The sequence below is a fragment of the Triticum urartu genome, chromosome 2 (assembly GCF_003073215.2).
Source record: "Triticum urartu cultivar G1812 chromosome 2, Tu2.1, whole genome shotgun sequence".
Lineage (NCBI taxonomy): Eukaryota > Viridiplantae > Streptophyta > Magnoliopsida > Poales > Poaceae > Triticum > Triticum urartu.
The window spans coordinates 676,071,024-676,095,809 of record NC_053023.1 but is presented as its reverse complement, the minus strand read 5'-3'; the positions used below and the strand labels follow the sequence as shown (position 1 = coordinate 676,095,809).

The 24,786-nt window shown below is 41.8% G+C and overlaps 2 protein-coding genes across 2 annotated transcripts; both read left to right on the top strand.

Annotated features, from left to right (window-relative positions):
* Positions 1-2,816: 2,816 nt before the first annotated feature.
* On the top strand, positions 2,817-3,408 carry LOC125534025 (late embryogenesis abundant protein 18-like). Its single transcript, XM_048697333.1, has one exon. It carries the CDS (start codon positions 2,907-2,909, stop codon positions 3,237-3,239), a length of 333 nt encoding a protein of 110 aa, XP_048553290.1. The 5' UTR covers positions 2,817-2,906; the 3' UTR covers positions 3,240-3,408.
* A 14,444-nt stretch (positions 3,409-17,852) lies between these two features.
* Positions 17,853-18,577, top strand: LOC125534024. Its single transcript, XM_048697332.1, has 2 exons — positions 17,853-18,217; positions 18,323-18,577. The coding sequence occupies exons 1-2, from the start codon at positions 17,893-17,895 to the stop codon at positions 18,364-18,366; spliced, it is 369 nt and encodes a 122-aa protein (XP_048553289.1). The 5' UTR covers positions 17,853-17,892; the 3' UTR covers positions 18,367-18,577.
* Positions 18,578-24,786: the final 6,209 nt, after the last annotated feature.

The following is a 24,786-nucleotide window of genomic DNA, read 5'->3' as shown; positions in this document are numbered from 1 at the left end:
AATTACTATATACAAAACAAAATGAATGAATCTACATTCTAAAATAGGTTTATATACATTCGTATGTGATAATCCATTTAAAATCACTAAAGGGACATTTAAAAACGAAGGGAGTACTTGCTGAGACAGGGAGATAGACATAACATGACAGGGAGGCAGACATACCATGGACATGCTGAGACGGGAACGATACGTAGGGTGATATCTAATTTCTTATTGTTTTGCGCAGTTTTTCAATGTTTAGCTGGATTGTTGCATTTGTCAGTCCCAGCTGCTACTGAATGTTGAATGTTAAGGATATTGCTTGTCGTTAATGTCTCGGTCGGCTTAGAGATTAATTAAAAATTGATTGATTGATTGATTTTATCGTCGGCTATTAATCAGCCATTTTTGTTCAAATCTCAAGTTCACATCACTGAAATATGCTATATTCAACACAAAATTAATATTGGACACAAGTGTTATGTTGGATTCCTTGCCTCTAAATCCTTGTACAATTACAAGCAAAGTAGAACTAGCAAGGTCCACAAAAAAGAAATAAGCATGTTCTAGGAATAGGCCTGGTTTATCAGTAGATTCTTGATAAATCGCTTGCCAGAGCGATAAATCAAACCAAATGATAAATGATAATGATATGGCATAATCTTATCGATCACCCCCCCCCCCCCCCCCCCGATAGCGATAAATTGTTGAATTGACCAATTTTTGAATAGCGTTGTTATTGCTGCTATTGTATTAGGGCCGATCGCATTTCATCAAAGGTACGTGTGAATGCGAAGAAGCTGCCATGTGCCGACCCGGTGCCCAAGGTGCTCGACGACAACAACCTCCTCATTGAGATCATCGTCTGCCTTGGCTTCCCCACTGCACTCATCGGTGCCATCCTCGTAGCGTTGGTTCCTCCACGCCTCCAACCCAGCCTTCCTCCGCCAATTTCGTGAGCCGCACCCTCCTCGCCCACTCTGCTTCTACCTCACAGCACCCTAACTCTTCACCCTAATGCCGCCTCAGCCCCCCAAGCTCGCCGTTGTCGCCCGTCGTGCGACAAGCTACAACTTTGATGGCTATCATAATGTATGGATCGGGGGTTGCCACAACGGTCGCATCCTCATCAGGGGCAATTCCAAATCCACGTTTCGGGCTGGACCATCCCCGTTGTGCCTCGAGAGAGCAGTGCCCATCGTCCCACAACCCCCTCGTGACCTACCGGAGGGCAATACCAGATGCATCTTCTTCAAACAAAGTGGCCTACTTCTGGTTCTTCCAGGACCAGGAGGAGGAAAAATTGTGGCACACTTTTATATGTTTAAAGACGGTGTCTGGTTCTTGCATACTTCGGCTAAGACACGCTTCCCTTATTGCTATCGGCCATGTTTTCCAGGACCTCTGCTTGTCCCCAATAAAACATACATACGAGCTTCGGGAATGACATTCTTGTCTTAAATTTTGGGTTCTCAAGTTTCTCAACAATTCCACCCCTACATGGGGTGGAGTATGGCGAGATGAACACCTAGTTATCACCTGATGATGACGATTCCAGAGTTCCAGGAATTTTTGACTTTGCATCTGGCTGTGCAATGGGGACAACTGGTTGTTGGTGGACGTCATTTGTTTGCAAGAGATGTATGCTAACTTGAGGATGTCAAATCACACTGTTGAGGATGATGATACTGTCTAGATAAACACGTTGGGGGAGAATGCTGAGTTTGTGTTCTTGTAGATTGGTCGCTCCGTACTATACTTGGATATTAAGTTCAGGATCATGCCTAAAGTGTATGATATGAGAGTAAATTACCATTTTTTGTGTGGTGTTTGTTCGATGATCTGGCCTCGCACATTTCTTGTGCTCAGGATGATCCTTCAAGGTTTACCTTTTGGCCTTTTGGTTATGCTAGTATAATTTGTATTTGTGTGATCCTAACAGAAGTGTAGAGGAGAAACATGTGTGGTCATAAACTCATATATTTTTGCCTTGGTTACTCAATTTATAAGATGATGCGTGATTTTTTTTTAGTTTACTAGTGCATGAATTTGATTCATTTCTAAACTGTATGGTTCTTACATTTCGAAAAATCATGCCTTCAAGTTTCTCGAACATGTTTAGAGAAATGATAACTTCCATTATCTGGGTTTTAGGAATCCAAAGAAAAAACAAAGTTTTTTCATAAACCTGGCTCGCCCCATACTAGTAATCCCAATTAGGACAGTAAGCTCGATCAAAAGAAAAACAACACAAGTCGCACGCAAGGAAGCTGAAGAACAAAGACAGATGTTGCCTCTTTGTGGAATTTTTCTTAATATCCCTTCTTATCCAGTAACCTGATAGCTCTGTCAGTAGTTTCATTAAACTGAACATCTTCCAGATCACCAAGCAGGTTCGCATAGTTCTGAACCATCACTGCGAAACAGAGATCGTCCGAAATCAATGTGACACCCCCTATTTCCAGAGAAATAATTACAAACCAAACCATCAGGATCTGAAATCTTACAGAAGCGGGAAGGATATTTATTTAGTTTTAGAGTAAATTCCATCATCCACCACATGGCAGATCGGCGGTGCGAGGCGGTGCGAGGCGGCCTACGCGACCGCACAGGCCCAACGTTCGCGGGCTGCCAGTTTGCCACCTCAAGCCGCGACGTGCAGCTCCCGCTGCTCTGGCATCGCCGCATGCGCGCCACCAGCCACCCCGTAGCTGACGTGCTGCCAGGCGAGAGGACGCCGCTCGCGTCCGGCAAGAAACCAAACTCCACCGCCGCCGCCGTTCCGAGCAATCAGCGCCTACAAATCCACCATACCCAAGAGCTCACGTACAGAAGCAAGACATCCACGGAAGAACTATATCCACACGACCAGTCATCCGCACCCGACGCACGAGGCAGCCATTGGAGGACCGACACACTACACGATGCAGGCGGCGAAGGTGAAGGCCAAGGACATGGTGAGCTCGGCCAAGGAGAAGGCGAAGGAGGGATCGGCCGAGGTGCAGGGCAAGGCGGGCAAGGCCGCGGCGACCACGCACGGCGAAAAGGAGATGGCCAAGGAGGAGGAGCGCGCGCGCAAGGGCCAGGCCGACGCGCAGATGCACCAGGAGAAGGCCGAGCACCGCGCCGACGCGGCCGCGAGACGCCACGGCACGGCTGGGACGCGCGGCCACCACGGCCCCGTTGGCACCCCCGTGGCCCCCGACCCCGCGTACCCGGCCAGCGGCTGGCACCCGGCGGCGGAGAAGTACATCTAGAGATGGCGAGGGGAGCAGGGTCTACCTTGTAGTCTGTAACCTGCCCGTCAGTCGTACGTAGTTGGTACACAAGTGTATGCTGTGTGCATGCACGCCCATGTAGCGGAATAGAATGTATCATGCTGTAAATGGTGCCTTCGATGTTCTAGTGTGAGTGTTGTTGTATGAAGTTCGATTTCGTATGTTGACGGTTGCTCTTTCTTAGGGCATCTCTAACGGACCCTCAAAACACTAGTAAACGTCCGGACCACACACGTCCCTCAAAACACCCACAAATGTTAGGACGTAGTTTGCCATCCAGACCGAGGAGTTCAGATGTAGTTCGCCATTCGATGCGGATTTTAATTGTCTGTGAACATGTTCTTGTGTTCGGTTTTTCTGCAAATCGAATGCAAATCAGGGGATGTTTACAGCTTTTGTGTTTGTTTTCCCGCAAATCTATTTGTTTTCCCACAAATCGGCCGACATTTCCCGCAAATCGGCCGCAAGACGTCTGGACGGTCGTCACCGAACTCTAAAACCTTATTTCAATTCTTGTGTCTAAAACCTTCCCTTTTCCCGCAAATCAGACGCACAAATTAGAAAAGGCCTGACAAATTACGACAGACAACGGCGTTTTGCCACAAATCAAACACACAAAATTAGGGAAGGTTGCCGGCCAAACTCTAAAACCTTATTCCAATTCTTGTGTCTAAAACCTTATTATTTCAATGCTTGTGTCTCTTTTCCCGCAAATCAAACACACAAATTAGGACCTTATTATTTCAATTCTTGTGTCCCTTTTCCCGCAAATCAAACACACAAATTAGGAAAGGCCCGACAAATTAGCAAATTAAGGGAGACGACGGCGTTTTCTCACAAATCAAATGCAAAAAATTAGGAAAGGTCCAATAAATTAGGGAAGGTTGTCCGCCAAACTCTAAAATCTGTTTCCGTCACGTACGTCAAACTCTAAACCCTTTTCCATGTTTCCATCACGTACGTGCCTAGCCGTCACACCTGCCACGCCAAACTCTAAAATCCTCTTCTACGTTTCCGTCATGCCCGTCACGCCAAACTCTAAAACCATCTTCCATGTGAAATAATTGCCGCTAAAATCCTCTTCTATGTTTTTGGCATGCCCGCCACGCCAAACTCTAAACCCTCTTCCATGTGAAACAATTGCCGCACATTAATTCATGCCGGTAAAACGCTCCAGCAGGCCATGTTGTATGGTTCAATGCTGGCACGGTGGCCGAGAAGCCTACTCCGAACGGGTGTGATGTATTGAAGCCAGCTGCTCGCCCGTTCGCCTTGCCGCGACTACTTATGCATGGATCTGACGCCGTACATATCACATATCCTTTCCTCTCTGCTCACCGCCGCTCTGTTCATATTCGCTCACTGCTATCGACCTTATTGTCTTTTACACGACGATGTCGATGTCTTGGTTCTCCATGCGGATCTTCTTCCGGATCCATATCGAGGCACCGCCGTCGTCGCTCTTTGGGGTCATCATCCTCCAAGTCCAAGGCGCCCTGCTCCTTCAGGAAGGCAGAGAGACCATCCTTTACTCCAACAACGAGGAGGAGTAGAAGCCGCAGCACGCGCGCCTCCTCGCAGAGGCCGCGACAACCGACAAGGAGTACTAGGCGCACATGTAGCTCCTCCTTGAGCGGTCGCTCAAGGACCGTGTTTCAGTGTGGCCCTCATTGCCGCTCCACCGCGTCAAGGGGGAGCCGGTGTCGCTGCCACATAGCCAGTATGCCCGTATTGATAAGCCGACTGCGGCAACCAATCTCCCCTCCAACGATGACATGGACTCCGCATCGACATGTGTCCTATTCCCTCGGCTCGAGGCGGATCTCCTGACTACTAGACGTGTTGCGCCTCCTGCCCCTTTGTTGGCCCCTATATCAACCTGCCACTGATACGTCTCCAACGTATCTCTAATTTTTTATTTGTTGCTATTATATTATCTATCTTGGATGTTTTTATATGCATTTATATGATATTTTATATGATTTTTGAGACTAACCTATTAACCTAGAATCCAGCGCCAGTTTCTGGTTTTCCTTGTTTTTGAGTTTCTAGAAAAGGAATATCAAACGGAGTCCAATTGATCTGAAACTTTAGGACGATTGTTTTTTCGACCAAAAAAAGACCACGGAGTACCGGTGATGCACCAGAGGAGTCCCAAGGCCTCCACAAGGGTGGAGGGTGCCCCCACCCCCCTAGGGCGCGCCCTCCGACCTTATGGGCCCCTCGTGGACCCCCTGACTTGTTCTCGACGCCAACACCTCTTATATATATATATCCCCAAACCTCCAGAACATAACCTAGATCGGGAGTTCCGCCGCCGCAAACCTCTTTAGCTGCTAAAAACCAAACGGGACCCTATTCCGGCACCCTGCCGGAGGGGGAAATCATCACCGGTGGCCATCTTCATCATCCCGACGCTCTCCTTGATGAGGAGGGAGTAGTTCACCCTCGGGACTGAGGGTATGTACCAGTAGCTATGTGTTTGATCTCTCTCTCTCTCTCTCGTGCTCTTGATTTGGCACAATCTTGATGTACCGCGAGCTTTGCTATTATAGTTGGATCTTATGATGTTTCTCCCCCTCTACCTTCTTGTAATGGATTTGAGTTTTTCCTTTGAAGTTATCTTATCGGATTGAGTTTTTAAGGATTTGAGAACACTTGATGTATGTCTTGCATGTGCTTATCTGTGGTGATAATGGGATATTCACGTGATCTACTTGATGTATGTTTTGGTGATCAACTTGCGGGTTCTGTGACCTTGTGAACTTATGCATAGGGTTTGGCACATGTTTTCGTCTTGACTCTCCGGTAGAAACTTTGGGGCACTCTTTGAAGTTCTTTGTGTTGGTTTGAATAGATGAATATGAGATCGTGTGATGCATATCGTATAATCAAACCCGCGGATACTTGTGGTGACATTGGAGTATCTAGGTGACATTAGGGTTTTGATTGATTTGTATCTTAAGGTGTTATTTTAGTACGAACTCTACGGCTGTTTGTGACACTTATAGGAATAGCCCAATAGATCGATCAGAAAGAATAACTTTGAGGTGGTGTCATACCCTACAATAATCTCTTCGTTTGTTCTCCACTATTAGTGACTTTGGAGTGACTCTTTGTTGCATGTTGATGGATTGTTATATGATCTAATTATGTTATCATTGTTGAGAGAACTTGCACTAGTGAAAGTATGAAACCTAGGCCTTGTTTCGAAGCATTTCAATACCGTTTCGCTCACTTTTACCACTTATTACCTTGTTGTTCTTATATATTTTCAGATTACAAAAACCATTATCTACCATCCATATTACACTTGTATCACCATCTCTTCGCCAAACTAGTGCACCTATATATACAATTTATCATTGTATTGGGTGTGTTGGGGACACAAGAGACTCTCTGTTATTTGGTTGCATGGTTGTTTGAGGGAGACCATCTTCATCCTACACCTCCCACGGATTGATAAAACCTTAGGTCATCCACTTGAGGGAAATTTTCTACTGTCCTACAAAACTCTGCGCTTGGAGGCCCAACACGAGTCTACAAGAAGAAGGTTGCATAGTAGACATCAAGCTCTTTTCTAGCGCCGTTGCCGGGGAGGCTAGGTAAGCGGCACTAACACTCCGTCAGCTAAGCTCTTTTCTGGCGCCGTTGCCGGGGAGGCTAGGTAAGTGGCACTAACACCCCGTCAACTAAGCTCTTTTCTGGCGCCGGTGCCGGGGAAGTTAGTGCATGAAGGTATATGTTTAGATCTTGCAATCAAATCTTTTAGTTTATTGTTTTATCACTAGTTTAGTCTATAAAATAAAACTACAAAAAAATGGAATTGAGGTTGCATCATATGCTTCATCTTTCTAATGTCTTTCGTGAAAATAAGGATTCCGATAATTATGCCAAAGTATTAGAAGAAGAATGCATTAAAATGTTTGGCACTAAATCTTTGACTGATGAGCATGATTGCAATGCTGTTAGTATGAATTCTTTGAATATCCATGATGCTAATGATATGCAAAGCCACAAGCTTGGGGATGCTATGTTTGATGAATATGATATATTTAGTCCCCCAAGTTTTGATGAGAATATTTATTATGATGAAAGCATGCCTCCTATTTATGATAATTATATTGATGAAAGTGGGTTTGGAAGAGTGTCAACTTTAGGAAGTAATTATCCCACTATTTTGGAGAGTGTTGAATCTTATGATATTTATGGAAGTGGATTTGGAGAGGTCATGACTTTATTTAGTGATAATTCCACTATTTCGGAAGAGGTTCCAATTGATTATGAGAACAAAGTTGCTATCTATGGTGATTATTGTGATGACATGTATGCTATAAAGAATAATGATAACCATGAAGCTTGTCATTATGATTTTAATTTTCAATTGGATTATGCCTCACATGATAGTTATTTCGTTGAGTTTTCTCCCACTACTATTGATGAGAATAGATTTGCTTATGTGGAGAGTAATAATTTTTGTATGCTTCTGGATCATGAAAGTAATGCCTTATGTGATAGATATATTGTTGAATTCATTCATGATGCCACTGAAAATTATTATGAGGGAGGAATATATGCTTGTAGGAGTTGCAATAATATCAAGTTTCCTCTCTATGTGTTGAAAATCTTGAAGTTATGCTTGTTTTACCTTCCTATGCAAGTTGATTCTTGTTCCCATAAATTGTTTGCTCACAAAATCCCTATGCATAGGAAGTGAGTTAGACTTAAATGTGCTAGTCATATGATTCATGATGCTCCAATTATGCTTCAATTCTTATCTTTTATGTGAGCATCATTGAAAATCATCATGCCTAGCTAATAAGGTATTAAAGAAAAGTGCTTGTTGGAAGACAACCCAATATTTACCCCTACTGTTTTTGTGTGTTCACATGATTATGCTACTATATTAATCATGTTTTATAGCTTTTGCTTCAATAAAGTGCTAAGTAAAGACCTTTGGGATGGCTTACGGTGATAGTTGAGTTGATCTTGCTGAAAAACGGAAACTGTTGCGCTCAGGAAAACAATCCTCATTTTTAGCAGAAGCGTGATAAAATACTGATTCGTTTTGCAGAAGATTAATAAGCAAATTGCCTAGGACTTCCTAAGTTCTCAGGATTTTTGGAGTTATAGAAGTATTTGAGAGTTACATATTACTACAGGCTATTATGTTTTTGGCAGATTCTTGTTTCTATGTGTTGTTTGCTTATTTTGACGAATCTATGAGTAGTATAGGAGGGTATGAACCATGGAGAAGTTGGAATACAGTAGATATTACACCAATATAAATAAAAAATCAGTTCACAACAGTACCAAAAGTGGTGATTTATTTTCTTATACTAACGGAGCTTGCGAGTTTTCTGTTAAGTTTTGTGTTGTGAAGTTTTCAAATTTTGGGTAAAGTTTTGATGGACTATGGAATATGGAGTGGAAAGAGCCTAAGCTTGGGGATGCCCAAGGCACCCCAAGGTAATATTCAAGTAAAACCAAGAGCCTAAGTTTAGGGATGCCCCGGATGGCATCCCCTCTTTTGTCTTTATTCATCGGTAACTTTACTTGGAGCTATACTTTTATTCACCACATGATATGTGTTTTGCTTGGAGCGTAATTTTCTTTTATTTATATTTGCTTGCTGTTATTTAGAGTAATGTTTTTCATCTTTTAGTTCAATAAAAAGGTCAAGTATAGCCTTTACCATGCTTATTTTGCAAGTCAATATGTTGCTGTTTTAAAAACAGAGAGTTTGCTGTTATGTTTTGAATATTTGTGAATAGTCAGAACATGATAAAATCTTGAAATTTTTACACAATGAGTAACAACAAATTATCTATAGTTTGGTAATTTTTCAAAAAAATGGAGTTAAAGAAGTATGATTCCTCTTGCATTCTTTACAGACTATCCTGTTTAGACAGATTGTTGTTATGATTGCATTGTTTACATATGTTTGCTTGTTTAATGATTCTATTTGATGATAGGAGTGTTAAATATGCAGAGGCATTTAGTATGCAATGTCAAATTATAATTTTAGTGATTTTCTAAAGTAGAGAATGATAAGATTTTGCATGGATTTATACTAACTTATCTCATGAGTTCTTGTTGAGTTTTGTGTGGATGAAGCTTTTAAAATTTAGGGAAACCGCGATATGAAAGTAAGGAGACACCAAAGCTCAATCTTGGGGATGCCCAAGGCATCCCAAGTGAATATTTCAAGAATTCTCAAGCATCTAAGCTTGGGGATGCCCCGGTAGGCATTCCACCTTTCTTCTTCAACAACTATCGGCCAGTTTTGGTTGAGCCTAAGTTTTTGCTTCTTCACATGATATGTGCTATCCTTGCAATGTCATTTTATTTTGTGTTGCTTGCTACTTGAATAAAGTACTTAAGATCTGAAATTTTATTTATGTTAGAGAGTCTTCACATAGTTACATAATTATTCAACTACTCATTATGCTTTACTTATATCTTTTTGGAGTAGTTTGTCATTTGCTCTAGTGCTTCACTTATATCTTTTTAGAGCACGTCGGTAGTTTTATTTTGAAAAAAAATTTGAACTCTCATGCTTCACTTATATCATTTTGAGAGTCTCTAAACAACATGATAATTTTTTTTGGTTATGAATTTAGTCCTAATATGATAGGCATCCAAGAGGGATATAATAAAAACTTTCATATAAAGTGCATTGAATACTATGAGAAGTTTGATTCCTTATGATAGTTTTGAGATATGAAGATGGTGATATTAGAGTCATGCGAGTGAGAAATTGTGAATTTGCGAAATACTTGTGTTAAGGTTTGTGAGTCCCGTAGCATGCACGTATGGTTAACTGTTATGTAACAAAGTTGGAGCATGAGATATTTTTTGATTGTCTTCCTTATGAGTGGTGGTCGGGGATGAGCGATGGTCTTTTCCTACCAATCTATCCCCCTAGGAGCATGCGCGTAGTACCTGACTAATAGATTTTTGCAATACGTATGTGAGTTCTTTATGACTAATGTTGAGTCCATGGATTATATACACTCTCACCCTTCCACCATTGCTAGCCTCTCTAGTACCGCGCAACTTTCGCCGGTACCATGAACCCACCATATACCTTTCTCAAAACAGCCACCATACCTACCTATTATGGCATTTCCATAGCCATTTCGAGATATATTGCCATGCAACTTTCCACCGTTCCGTTTGTTATGACACACTCCATCATTGTTATATTGATTTGCATGATAATGTAGTTGACATCGTATTTGTGGCAAAGCCATCGTTCATAATTTATTCATACATGTCACTCTTGATTCATTGCACATCCCGGTACACCGCCGGAGGCATTCATATAGAGTCATATTTTGTTCTAAGTATCGAGTTGTAATTCTTGAGTTGTAAGTAAATAAAAGTGTGATGATCTTCATTATTAGAGCATTGTCCCATGTGAGGAAAGGATGATGGAGACTATTATTCCCCCACAAGTCAGGGATGAGACTCCAGACGAAAAATAAAAAATATTAAAAAAAGAGGCAAAAAAAGAGAGGGCCCAAAAACAAAAAAACAAGAGAAAAAGATAGAAGGGGCAATGCTACTATCCTTTTACCACACTTGTGCTTTAAAGTAGCACCATGATCTTCATGTTAGAGAGTCCCCTATGTTGTCACTTTCATATACTAGTGGGAATTTTTCATTATAGAACTTGGCTTGTGTATTCCAACGATGGGCTTCCTCAAAATGCCCTAGGTATTCATGAGCAAGCAAGTTGGATGCACACCCACTTAGTTTTCTTTTTGAGCTTTCATACACTTATAGCTCTAGTGCATCCATTGCATGGCAATCCCTACTCACTCACATTGATATCTATTGATGGAAATCTCCATAGCCAGTTGATATGCCTAGTTGATGTGAGACTATCTCCTTCTTTTTGTCTTCCCCACAACCACGATATTCTATTCCACCTGTAGTGTTATGTCCATGGCTCACGCTCATGTATTGCGCGAAAGTTGAAAAGGTTTGAGAACATCAAAAGTATGAAACAATTGCTTGGCTTGTCATCGGGGTTGTGTATGATTTGAATATTTTGTGTGATGAAGATGGAGCATAGCCAGACTATATGATTTTGTAGGGATAACTTTCTTTGGCTATGTTATTTTGAGAAGACATAATTATCTTGTTAGTATGCTTGAACTATTATTGTTTTTATGTCAATATTAAACTTTTGTTTTGAATCTTATGGATCTGAATATTCTTGCCACAATAAAGAAAATTATATTGATAAATATGTTAGGTAGCATTCCACATCAAAAATTCTGTTTTTATCATTTACCTACTCGAGGACGAGTAGAAATTAAGCTTGGGGATGCTTGATACGTCTCCAACGTATCTATAATTTTTTATTGTTCCATGCTATTATATTATCTATCTTGGATGTTTTATATGCATTTATATACTATTTTATATGATTTTTGGGACTAACCTGTTAACCTAGAGCCCAGTGCCAGTTTCTGTTTTTTCCCTTATTTTTGAGTTTCGCGGAAAAGGAATATCAAACGGAGTCCAATTGACATGAAACTTTATGACGATTGTTTTTGGACCAAAAGAAGCCCACTGAGTACCGGAGATGCACCAGAGTAGTCCTGAGGCCTCCATAAGGGTGGAGGGCGCCCCCACCCCCCTTGGGCACGCCCTCCGACCTTGTGGGCCCCTGTTGGACCCCCCTGACTTGTTCTCGACGCCAATACCTCTTATATATCCCCAAACCTCCAGAATAGAACCTAGATCGGGAGTTTCGCCGCCGCAAGCCTCTGTAGCCACCAAAAACCAATCGGGACCCTATTCCGGCACCTTGCCGGAGGGGGATATCAACACCGGTGGCCATATTCATCATTCCGGCGCTCTCCATGATGAGGAGGGAGTAGTTCACCCTCGGGACTGAGGGTATGTACCAGTAGCTATGTGTTTGATCTCTCTCTCTCTCTCGTGTTCTTGATTTGGTACGATCTTGATGTACCGCGAGCTTTGCTATTATATTTGGATCTTATGATGTTTCTCCCCCTCTAACTTCTTGTAATGGATTGAGTTTTCCCTTTGAAGTTATCTTATCGGATTGAGTCTTTAAGGATTTGAGAACACTTGATGTATGTCTTGCTTGTGCTTATCTGTGGTGACAATGGGATATTCACGTGATCTACTTGATGTATGTTTTGGTGATCAACTTGCGGGTTCTGTAACCTTGTGAACTTATGCATAGGGGTTGGCGCATGTTTTCGTCTTGAATCTCCGGTAGAAACTTTGGGGCACTCTTTGAAGTTCTTTGTGTTGGTTTGAATAGATAAATCTGAGATTGTGTGATGCATATCATATAATCAAACCCGTGGATACTTGTGGTAACATTGGAGTATCTAGGGGATATTAGGGTTTTGGTTGATTTGTATCTTAAGGTGTTATTTTAGTACGAACTCTTGGGTTTTTTGTGACACTTATAGGAATAGCCCAATAGATCGATTAGAAATAATAACTTTGAGGTGGTTTCGTACCCTACAATAATCTCTTCGTTTGTTCTCTGCTATTAGTGACTTTGGAGTGACTCTTTGTTGCATGTTGAGGGATTGTTATATGATCTAATTATGGTATCATTGTTGAGAGAATTTCCACTAGTGAAATTATGAACCCTAGGCCTTGTTTCGAAGCATTACAATACCGTTTTCGCTCACTTTTACCACTTGTTACCTTGCTGTTTTTATATATTTTCATATTACAAAAACCATTATCTACCATCCATATTACACTTGTATCACCATCTCTTCGCCGAACTAGTGCACCTATACAATTTACCATTGTATTGGGTGTGTTGGGGACACAAGAGACTCTCTGTTATTTGGTTGCAGGGTTATTTGAGGGAGACCATCTTCATCCTACGCCTCCCACGGATTGATAAACCTTAGGTCACCCACTTGAGGGAAATTTTCTACTGTCCTACAAAACTCTGCGCTTGGAGGCCCAACACAAGTCTACAAGAAGAAGGTTGCGTAGTAGACATCAGCCACCTCCTAGGTCAGCACCTCATCCACTTTGTTGTTGACGACTTAGACACAGATGTGGAGGACACTATGCTGCCATTGGCATCCTCGACTCCGGGGCCCACAAGCGCCACAACGCCGCATAACGAAGAAACACATGATGGAGACAATACCACCCGGTGTCCGTTGCCCTCCTTCCTTCGTCACACCGGCCGACAAAATTTCCGTGCCTACCTAGTCTGACCCACTTAGAGATTTGCCGATGAAGTGAAATACCCTCCTTCATTGCTTATCTTCCAATTGGTTTGATTAAATGCAATGTGATTGTGAAAGAATAGTGGCAAATGTGCAATTTTTGTTTTAGCAATGATTCTGTGCATTTGGGAGGATCGACAGTCGGTGATGAATCATTACTAAATAGTATGACGAGTGATTTGGTTGCAATCAATGATTTCGATCTTGATGGTGCACCAGTAGAAAACTTTAAACAATTGGATACAAAGGGCAAAGATACTGATTTTATCCATTCCAACCCTCTGAATCATCATGGAAGAAAGTAATTTGACAGCAAACTACACCACGAAATAGGATGTTGCTCCTATGAGGGGTCAAGAGATCACTCTTGATGTTGTCATCGAGAAATATCAAACGAGTGCAAATAATTGGTGGCACATCGAGGAGCATTTCCATCAACACCTTGAGCATAAATCAAAACACACCCTGAAATCTCACACATCGATGGATGCAATTCAAGAGATGTGCAACTGTTGGGCGGGTTGCTTGGACCAAGTGAGGCACGCTCCTCCTAGCGGTGCCACCATTGACCAATATGTGAGCACTCTTATTATTCTTTATTACCACATTTACATCACATTGAGCATTTTGAGCATTCTATGTTGTAGAGTAATATAGCCCAAGAGAGGTATCGACAAATGGCCAAGTCGAAGGGCAAATTGTTTGGCCTCCAAAATTGTTCGAATATGTTGGAAGGCAACAAGAAATAGAAATCAAGGAATGATGAGGCTCCTCCAAAACATGGGAGTCAAGTCGCAAAAAATTCCTCTCTGAAATTGGATGGCTATGAGGAAGATTAAGGTGATGGGGAGGAAAGGGTTCCTAGAAGTCCCATTCCGATGTCTACCATGGGTCGGCCTGACAGGGGGAAGTGAGTAAAGGAGATGTTCAAGAGATAAGCAGAAGTGGAGCCGATGAAAAGCAAAATCAATGAGTCGATGAGGTTAATAAATGAGTACGCGAAGAAGAATAAGAAAATGTGGAGATGGAGGAGCAGCTACAATAGAGGAGGGCGATGTGAGATGTTATGTAAGAAAGCACAAGGCAGAAGGAAGATATGAAGGCATGTAGGCTTAAAAATTGAGGAGGAACGGTTGATGCAAGCTCGAATAGCCGAGGAGGACCGAATTATCATGTTGGATTTGAATACCATGGATCCAATGGAAACATCATTCTGGAAGTTCACACTAGCAGAGATCATGTGTTGTAGGATGGGATGGAAGCACGATGCACACACCGGAGGAGTGAAAGGTGCACACACCGGAGGAGGGTAAGGTTCGCATACTAGAGGAGAGGAGGTGGCACACGCCAAAGGATGGGACAGTGCGCACCCCGAAGAAGGGGACGGTGCACACGCCCCTACATTGACATGTGATTTGTACATAGAAGTTTGCTTCAGTACCCCTTCCCCCTTTAAATTGTTTAAAAAGGTAAATGTGTCTTTTACTACACTAGTGTAAAAACGTTTTTATATTATGAGACGGAGGGAGTACGTAACATACTAATTAGTGTTTGTATAGTGTTTAAAATTACATGTGTTGTCCTGTCCAATCCAAATCCAAACCTGGGCCTGATCTAGTCCTAGGTTGTTTGATGTACAAACTTGTACATGGATACGTAGGACTATCCCTTAGAAGGAGAGAATGCGTCTCGTAACAGTTACCGCCACTCATCCTGCTAGACAGGCATCGAGCGGCCGAGCGTTGTATTGCGTAGGAAAGGCAGGGCCGCTCTGCAGTGAGGGCAAGGGGAGGAGCACCTCGCCACTCATCTCGGTAGACGAGCATCGAGCATCCGACCATTGTGCCATGGAGAAAAGCTAGCGCCGCGCTTTCACGATGGCACTAGGGAGGGGAGGAGCGTTTCCATGAACTGCGGAAGAGCTAGCCCTATGGAGGAGATGCATTTCCGATGTCGTGTTGGAGAAGGAGCTAGCGGGGCTCGCGCATCATTGCCACAATGCCACCGATCGCCTCCGTCTAGTTCATGCGAGGAGAATGAGTTTGCCTATCTTCCTTTCTATTAGAATGCCCCACACAACTCTCGGAATGTCCCACACAACTCCAGCGAGGCTACTCGCTGCTAATCTCCACATCCTTTAATGATATCGTGAGACACACCCTCGATTTACTTGTCCCCATAAACCTGACATGGCTGTGATGCTACACCGTCGTAGTAGGTGCACTCAGGGGCGTAGCTATGTAGAGCTAGCCGGTGTCACCGGCACCGGGTCTAATTTAAACTTGCTTAATGTAATCCATTGATTTAGTGTGTAGATCATTGAATTATTTGACATGTAGGCATGCATTCTTCTATGTGGACACCGGGTAATTTCCAATCTGGATCCGCCCCTGGATGCACTCCACGCATGACCTCACACGTGAGTAGAAATCGAACCTAGTCTAAGAGTCCACGAACTAACCTCGACTTACGTGCTCGGAAACTAGCAAACACACACCCCTTCTTCCGCCCTACACGTGCTTTGGGTCGACCCATATGCGGGGCGGAGCGCCCCAGTTTTTTTCGTTTATTACTATTTTTGTTCTTTTTTTGCTTTTTTAACTCAAAAAATGTTCACGAATCCCAAATTCAAAAATGCTCGGGATTTCAAAAAAGTTCTGAACTTTTGAAAATATTTGTGAATTTGAAAAAGTTTCCAAATTTAAAAGTCCATGATTTTTAAAAATGTTCCTGGATTTCATAAAATGTTCACGATTCATTAAATGTTTTGAATTTCAGAATACTGTTCGGGAATTTAAAAAATTATTCATGATTTCAAAAAATATTAAAAACATTGAATAACTTTCTTGGTTTTAAAAAAATGTTCATGGATTTCAATAAATATTCGTAAATTTCAAAAATAATCATGATTTCCAAAAAAATCAACTTATAAAATATTCAGCAATTCAAAACAATGTTCACAAATTAAAGAATGATCTAAATTTCGAATAATGTTCCAAACAAATTCAAAAATATTTAAAAAATGAAAAGTGTTCTTAATTTCAAAACTTGTTCAAAATTTTGAAAAAAAAATCTTTAAATGAAAGAAAATCACCAATTTGGAAATAAAAAAATGGAAAATAGCAAACGGAAAAGGAAAATAGAAAAAGAGGGGAAAACAAAAAATAAAGGAAAGAATAAAAATAAAAATGTAGATAACCAACAAAAAAACACAAAACCGGAAAGGCCCAAATAGGATATGCCCTTGAAAGACAAAGTATGTGAATACATACGCTTTGGATAGAAATTAAAGTGGTATAACGATTAATGGACTGATTAATTCCCGAAAAATATAGCGGTTAATTCTAAACTTGACCATCATGCCCTCCTATCTGAAGGGTCATTTTTTAATCTTAGTTGTTGATTCAGATAAGGGGGTGTACTGAAGCAGAAGTGTTGTATATATTGGTTGAATCCTTTGTTTTTCTGTGCATGTAACTTGTTAAAAAATACATGCATGATTGCCCATAAAATACTGTGAAACATTTAGTCCAGGTGTTCGAATGAAAATAAAGAGAAAATTGGAGACCTTCAAAATTAGAACCTAAACATCCAGCGAACATCATATTTGTAGGCTTGGCAAATCTAATGTTTTTGTATGGTAAGTTTTATTCATCAAGGATGGCAAGTTTGGTTGGCAAGCATTGCGAATCCGTTTCAGTTCACTTTTTGTCAGGTAATTGCGATTCTTGCAAACTAAATTTACCATCCTCGTGATATTATAAATTGCCATGAAAAACTTTTAAGTCGCCATGCATTAGCATTTTCGAAAAATTATGAAGGGCACTACATGTGCATTATAGCGAATATTAAAGTTGGTCTAAAGTTTAAACATTACGGGATACTTTGTAAATGTATGTCGACTTGTGTGCTTCCCTCCGGCTCATTCGACCCGCCCTACATGATATGAATGAACACACATGCGGCGCCCTCGCTAGTTCTTGCGCGTGAAGCCGTTTTCGTGCATCGACGATGAAAGCTATCTATGCTTTCTTCGTTCGAGTGACGGCATATGTTTTTCCCTCCATTAAAAACCACGAAAAAAGAAACCACGCATGCAGCTTCCATGGTCAAGTTCATGTGGTTTTGGAACCCCAGATATGGCTCGGTCGATCTCACCTACTACAAAGACCCAAATTCAATGAAGTACCTAAACATTTATTCCCATGTCGCCACTCGAAATTTTCAATGCAACAAGCGCCGCCGTCAATCAGGTAGGTCGATCTCTAGAGTCCGAAGTGCATCGGGGGCTCTCGCGTGCTATATAAACGAGCGCCCACTGCCAGCATCATGCACACCACTCGCAAGCACAGCAGCGCCACAGTACCTAAGCAACAAAGATGGGCAGCACCACCGGAGCCAGCCTCCTCCGTGCCCTGCTGTTCGCGTCGCTCTTCGCCGGGTTCGCGGCGCATCTCGCCGCCGGGGAGAAGGACTGCTACGACGAGAGGGACAGCGTCATCCGCATGTGCAAGTGGACCATCAAGAAGGGGAGCCCCTACGTGATCCCGGACATGCCCTGCCGCCTCGAGGTGAGGAAGGTGGACATGCCCTGCATCTGCCGCGTCCTCACCGCCGCCGACGAGCGGATCATCAGCCCCGAGAAGCTCGTCCGCTGCTCCCGCGAAGCCGGCGTCGCCCTCCCCGTCGGGAGCAAATGCGGGAGTAAGCATTCGTGCATGCATGCAGCGCCTGATGCTTCTTTTCCATTACTGTTTTTCTTGCTACGGACTAGCTCATCTTATCCACGTACGTACGTGATTTTTGCAGCCTACACCATCGTGGCGCCAGCGCCACCATCCGCGCATGCGTGAGGAGTTCCGACCACGGGATCGTGCGAGAGGAAGGCGAGGGGAGGAGGACCGGAGGAGATGTCAGGGGAGAATAACTGAATAAGTGCGCGCGTGCCTGTATGCTCAGCTATACTGAGCTACCGTAGTCCGTAGAATGTATCTTCTGCCATTCTGCCATAGCATGCGTGCTACCCTGAGATCTGAGTTGGTAATAATAAAAGCCTTCCTTCTACACTATGCTTGCGTAACAACGACTGCATTCCATGTTGGTTCTTCATCCCATTGCCCTGGGTTACTGCCGGAGTAGCTCATAGTCCCATACTGCTACTCTGGTCTCGAACTCCGAACACATTCATCCGGCGACGCCGTTTTGTTTCTCTATACTCCTATATAGTGTGGGAATAACTTTTGCTATCAGCCGTTGGATGTGCTCAATCCGACGGCTGTGAATTGGCAAATCCAGGAGCTGCTGGCCGTCAGATCAAGTCATGTGCTGCACAAGATCCTTCCACGTGGACATGAGTGAAAAGTTGAATTCGCCGCACGCGCGCTTTATAGGGACTCCAAGGCGCGCAACTATAGTCTGGAACCAACTGGAAGCTCCACCGACAAAATTACCTCGACTGTTCCGCCGCGTGACTGCTCATACCACCGCCAAGCTCATCCCCTTTGTCGATCCGCGTTTCCTAAACCGAATCAAACCACCCCATCAATCGCACATCCGTCACACCTTAATCCCCACCCTTCCAATCGCTTCTCCTTCTCCCTCTCCCTCTCCCTCACCAATCCGATCCTTGGATCCGATCAGCGGATCGCGCTACGCTCCTCCCTCTACCTCGCCACTCCAGCCGGGGCATCAATTCGCGCTAACCTCCTGTCATCATTGAGCTGCTCTAGGCGTTTATTCTCGAACACAAATCCGGTGTGCTGGGTGTCTTCTCGCCCACTACAATATCCCGTGGATATAGGAGGGATCGTTGGAGAGCTGCACGGGTGCTACTGGAATTTGGGCCACGCATTGCCGTACTGGCCATATATCATTCAATTTCACCAAGTTGAGGAACAGGTATCGTATAATAATTCTGGTATTATAGCCAGTTTTTCTTGATTTATTGATTTGTGTCTTCCGATCCTACTTAAATCAAATAATGTTTCGCATTATAATTTTTGACCACCAACTGTTTGTGTTTATGTGCACAAAGCCTTTTGTTTTTCTACATTGATGATTTGTACAATCCAGTCAAGGGGATATCAAATAATGCAAATATCCTAAATTTCGACCTTCAAGTGTTTGTGTTTATGTCTATAAGCTTTTCGGTTTTTTAAGTCCGATCTTATATGTTGCCATACAAGATAAAACTATGAGAATCTCACATTGAACAATTTTTTGATGGTATACTTTGTCATGCAGCGACTCGATTTAATTTGTGTAAGATCAGAACTCATATATGAGGGCAGGCAAGGAAAACTTAAACAATCAATTACCAAGGTCGCTTGGATTACAAGCACATGATCCATTTAGAGATATCACTAATGTGGCTGATTGCCTACAATCATTGGAAGATAAATCTGGTATGGAGTTTGTCTCATATGATACTTTTTTTTTCTGAAAGTATGTACACATGAACTATTATAACTTAGTAAATTAGTGTTCACAGGTTGTGTTCAAGCATCCTCTTCAGCACAAGGTTTTGTTCAGTCTGTGGGCGATTCTGTTGCTAGAACTCAGCATTCGGTAAATCCATTTGCTGTATATAGTGATCATAATACTTCCTCAATTGAGTGTAGAGGTGCTGGGCCAACAAATGCTCCTGAGAAAAAGCATTATAATAATCGGGAAAGATACTTGCGTATGACTCCAGAACAGCGTGATGTCTATCTGCAAAGAAATCGCGAGTACAAACGGAGTAGGAGGCAAAATCATGATACATATAGCGATGGTATGCAATCTGCAGTTAGCCATACCAGTAGAAGTAGCAATGGTGGAACAAACTCATCAACTCAAACAAGTAAAAAAACAAAAGGTATTTTTTTTAATTTAATTGGTATTATTTCTTTGTTGATAATATCATTGTAAATGGTGTAATCCGGTGTTTCCTGGGTACAGTTTAACGAGTTAATAAATGATAATTATGTCCAAGAAAACTTTCAAAACATGTATGGTTCAATATTTAATCCTTCTCTCACCATGCAACTTTTTTTTACATCAATACAGTGGCCGCAACTGGAGATCCAAGCATGCCTCCATCTGATAAAATTATCTTTCAAGAAAGTTTAGTCAACCCAGTTATTGGAAGGCAGATCATGTTAAATCCATCTGTCTTATCGACATCACATTGCACTTCTGAAACTACTGTTTCACAAAAGCAGATACCGACAACATACTTGATTAATAGTGGTGAGGACAATATAAGAAGATCGTCTGATGGTGCGAGTTGTAGCACTGCTACACAATCTTCTATGTATAGAAAAAGGAGATGTGGTCATGTGTCGACAATTGTTGGTAAAGATAAGCAGGCAGCAACATACTTGGACATGGGAAATGATTATAAGAGAAGAAGACTGTCTAATGGGGGTTATAGCAGTGCTTCACAATTTTCGTGTGGTACTGCATGTTGTATCACTGCACAAAAGGAAAATGGATATACATGTGACTTGCTTGACCAATATGTTCCTGTGCAAATGCAACACCATGTCACCAGAGAACAAGAAGACCATGACAACACCATTTACATGCCAAGGGATAATTTTCCTGCTGTACAGGGTAAGTAACTTCTAAGCTATGGAACAACAATTTTGGTTTCTGTATCTATCTTTGATATATTGTATATTTCTGATTCTGTTTTTATATAAACTAACACGTCTAATTTCCGTGAAATGATATTATAGATGAAACTAGGCAAGATGAAGATATGGCTGAAAACAGTGATGAAGATGAAGAAGGAAATGTATTCCTTGGACAAGGTAAAAAAATAAGTATGTGTATATTATTTGATAAAAACAATATAATATATTTATCATCACTGTATTAATATTTTATTTTTAAAACAATGGCAGGTTTTGAATATCTTTCATATCGAGAACTAAACCGTGATATTTGTGGAACACAAGTTGACCTGTACGACCGTATATATCAAAATTTACCCGCTGGTCATCATGTTCTGAAGCCAATGCCTAATTGCATTCATTGCAATGCTAAAAGGTTCCAGTTTGAGAAACCAACATTTTGTTGCATGGGCGGAAGGGTCAAGATAGTAATACCCCATGTTCCTGCTGAAATGCGTCGACTGTACACGAGCCAAGATCCAGAAGCAAAGTACTTCCAAGATAACATACGGTACTTCAATTCTCACTTCTCTTTTACCTCACTTGGTGTTATTTTGGACCAACGATATTGCAATAAAAGGTCTGGTGTATACACTTTCCGTGCACAAGGACAAATTTATCACCGAATCGACCAATTGGTTCCAATGGAAGATGGGCCCAAGCATTTACAGTTATACTTTTATGACACAGATGCAGATTTGCAGCATAGGTTTCGTCACTCGCCTAATCTTGATAGGGCTCTTATTAAAAAATGGGTGCGTATACTTTCATCAAATCCATACGCCCAAACATTTCGAAGCCTTGGTTCAGTGTCAAGTCTTGATGAGTACAAAATTGAGCTGAACACAAGCATTTCTTTAGATCAGCGGTTATATAATGCACCTACCGCGTCACAAGTAGCAGCAATCTGGGTAGAGGGAAATGACCCCCAATGCCATTTTGACAGGAGCATTATGGTATATGGAAAATCAGATAATCCACAATACATAAGAGGGTACCATGGTTGTTATGATCCACTATCTTACCCACTATTTTTCCCTAACGGGGAAGTTGGGTGGAACTTGAGTATTCCAAAAGTGGGAGCACATTCTGTTATTAATATTAGTCATGAAGAAAAAGAATTGAGCGAAGAAGGTAAAATGCATTTTCTTATGATAATCGAGTAGTCATTCTAAAATTAATGTTTTAAAATAATGTATCTAATATAAATATTCTTTTTCCCTATATATAGGGCTGGATTGCAATTTTGGTCCATGTGTTTCACCAAGGGAATATTATTGTTATAAACTGCAAATTCGGGATGGGGAATTTAATGTCTTACTTTATGGAAAGCGACTTACGCAACAATATATTGTTGATATGTACATTAAGATTGAATCCATAAGATTAGCATTTTATTTGAAGCCATCAAATCAGAGACTCATACGAGCAGATTTGTATCAAGGACTGGTTGATAGTGTTGTAGCTGGCGAGACACGTGCATGCATGATAGGCAAGCGCATTGTGCTTCCTCCCACTTTCATTGGGGGTCCACGGGACATGCGTCGGAGGTATCTAGACGCCATGGCTTTGGTCCAACGATTTGGAAAACCAGATATATTTCTTACAATGACATGCAATCAAAATTGGGAAGAGATAATAAAAGAGTTGGAACCAGGCCAGTTACCACAAGATCGACCAGATTTAGTGGCACGAGTCTTTAAGGCTAAACTAGAGGATCTTAAGGACCTTATATTCAAGAAGAATTTTTTTGGTGAAGTTGCCGCTCATGTTCATGTGATTGAGTTTCAGAAGAGAGGGCTACCACACGCACATTTTTTAATAATTCTAAAGTCGTCTTACAAACTAAATAACCCTGACCAGTATGATCAGATTATTTCAGCTGAGATCCCTGATAGAGATAAGTACCCTTTGTTACATGATTTAGTTATTAAACACATGCTCCATGGACCATGTGGTGTTCTCAACAGTAAAAACCTCTGCATGCAAGATGGAAAGTGTAGATACCATTATCCCCGTCCGTTCTCAGAGGCTACATTCTAGGGAGAGGACTCATATCCAGTCTATAGACGTAGGGATGATGGTCATCGAGTTCATATCAGGGGTGCTCTTTTGGATAATAGATGGGTTGTGCCATACAATCCGTACCTACTTATGAGATACAATTGCCATATAAATCTTGAAGTTTGCTCCAGCATCAAGGCTGTAAAATATTTATTCAAGTACATCTATAAGGGTCATGACCGTGCCTCTTTTATCATACAAGCTGCAGGAGATGTAGTTATTGATGAAATTCGTGAGTATAGAGATGCCAGATTTATATCACCTCCGGAGGCAATATGGAGGATTTATTCCTTCAATCTCAGTGAGATGCATCCTTCTGTTTTACAATTACAGGTGCATTTGCCAAACATGCATGTGTTGTGTTATAAGGGTTCTGATAACTTAGAGAGTGTGATAAGGCGGGAATCATCTTCTAAGACCATGCTTACTGAGTTTTTCAGGATGAATACAATTGATAATTATGCTAGAAATTTTTTATATAAGGAATTCCCCGAGTTCTATGTATGGGACAAAGCCCATAAGAGATGGAAACGTCGTGTGAAGAGAACTCAAGTAGGTAGGCTTGTGGCTGCTCACCCCGCAGAAGGAGAGCGTTATTACTTGAGAGTGTTGCTAAATCATGTGAGGGGGCCTACGTCATTTGAGGATTTGCGTACTGTTGGAGGTATTGTTTTCTCAACATTCAGAGAGGCTGCAGAAAAGAGAGGCCTTATTGAAGCAGATGAAAGTATTTCTGACTGTCTCACTGAAGCTGCAACATTTCAGATGCCATCTGCACTTAGAAGACTCTTTGCAACCATTTTGGTTTTCTGTGAGGTGACAAATGTTCGTGCATTATGGGAAAAACACTTTGAGGCGATGTGTGATGATTTTCAAAAAGAGGGCATAACTAATGAATCAATTGAACAAATGGTCCTTAGAGATATTGGTGATTTGCTATATTCTATGGGGAAGGACATCAGGATATTTGACCTTCCAGAATTAGTGGATACTGATGATTTGGAGAGCTTAAATAGGAGAGAATTATCCGAGGAACTATCTATTACAGTTGCTAAAGAGGACTTAGAGTTGTACACAAGCCTAAATAGTGAGCAACGACTTGCTTTTGATGAGATAATGGACCATGTATTGCACAACAAGTGTAAAGTATTCTTTATCGATGGTCCAGGAGGTACAGGAAAGACATATTTATATAAAGCTTTATTGGCTAAAGTGCGCTCTATGGGACTAATAGCCATCGCAACAGCAACGTCTGGTATTGCAGCTTCTATTTTGCCCGGTGGTAGAACTGCCCATTCCAGATTTAAAGTACCAATAAATATTCAAGAAGATACTGTTTGCAACTTTAGTAAGCAAAGTGGGACTGCAGAATTACTTCGAAGAGCATCTCTAATAGTTTGGGATGAAGTTGTTATGACAAAACGACAAGTTGTCGAGGCACTTGATAGATCCCTCCAGGATATTACAGGTTGTACATCACCATTTGGAGGAAAAGTAGTAGTGTTTGGAGGAGATTTCGGACAAGTCCTTCCTGTTGTTAGGCATGGCACT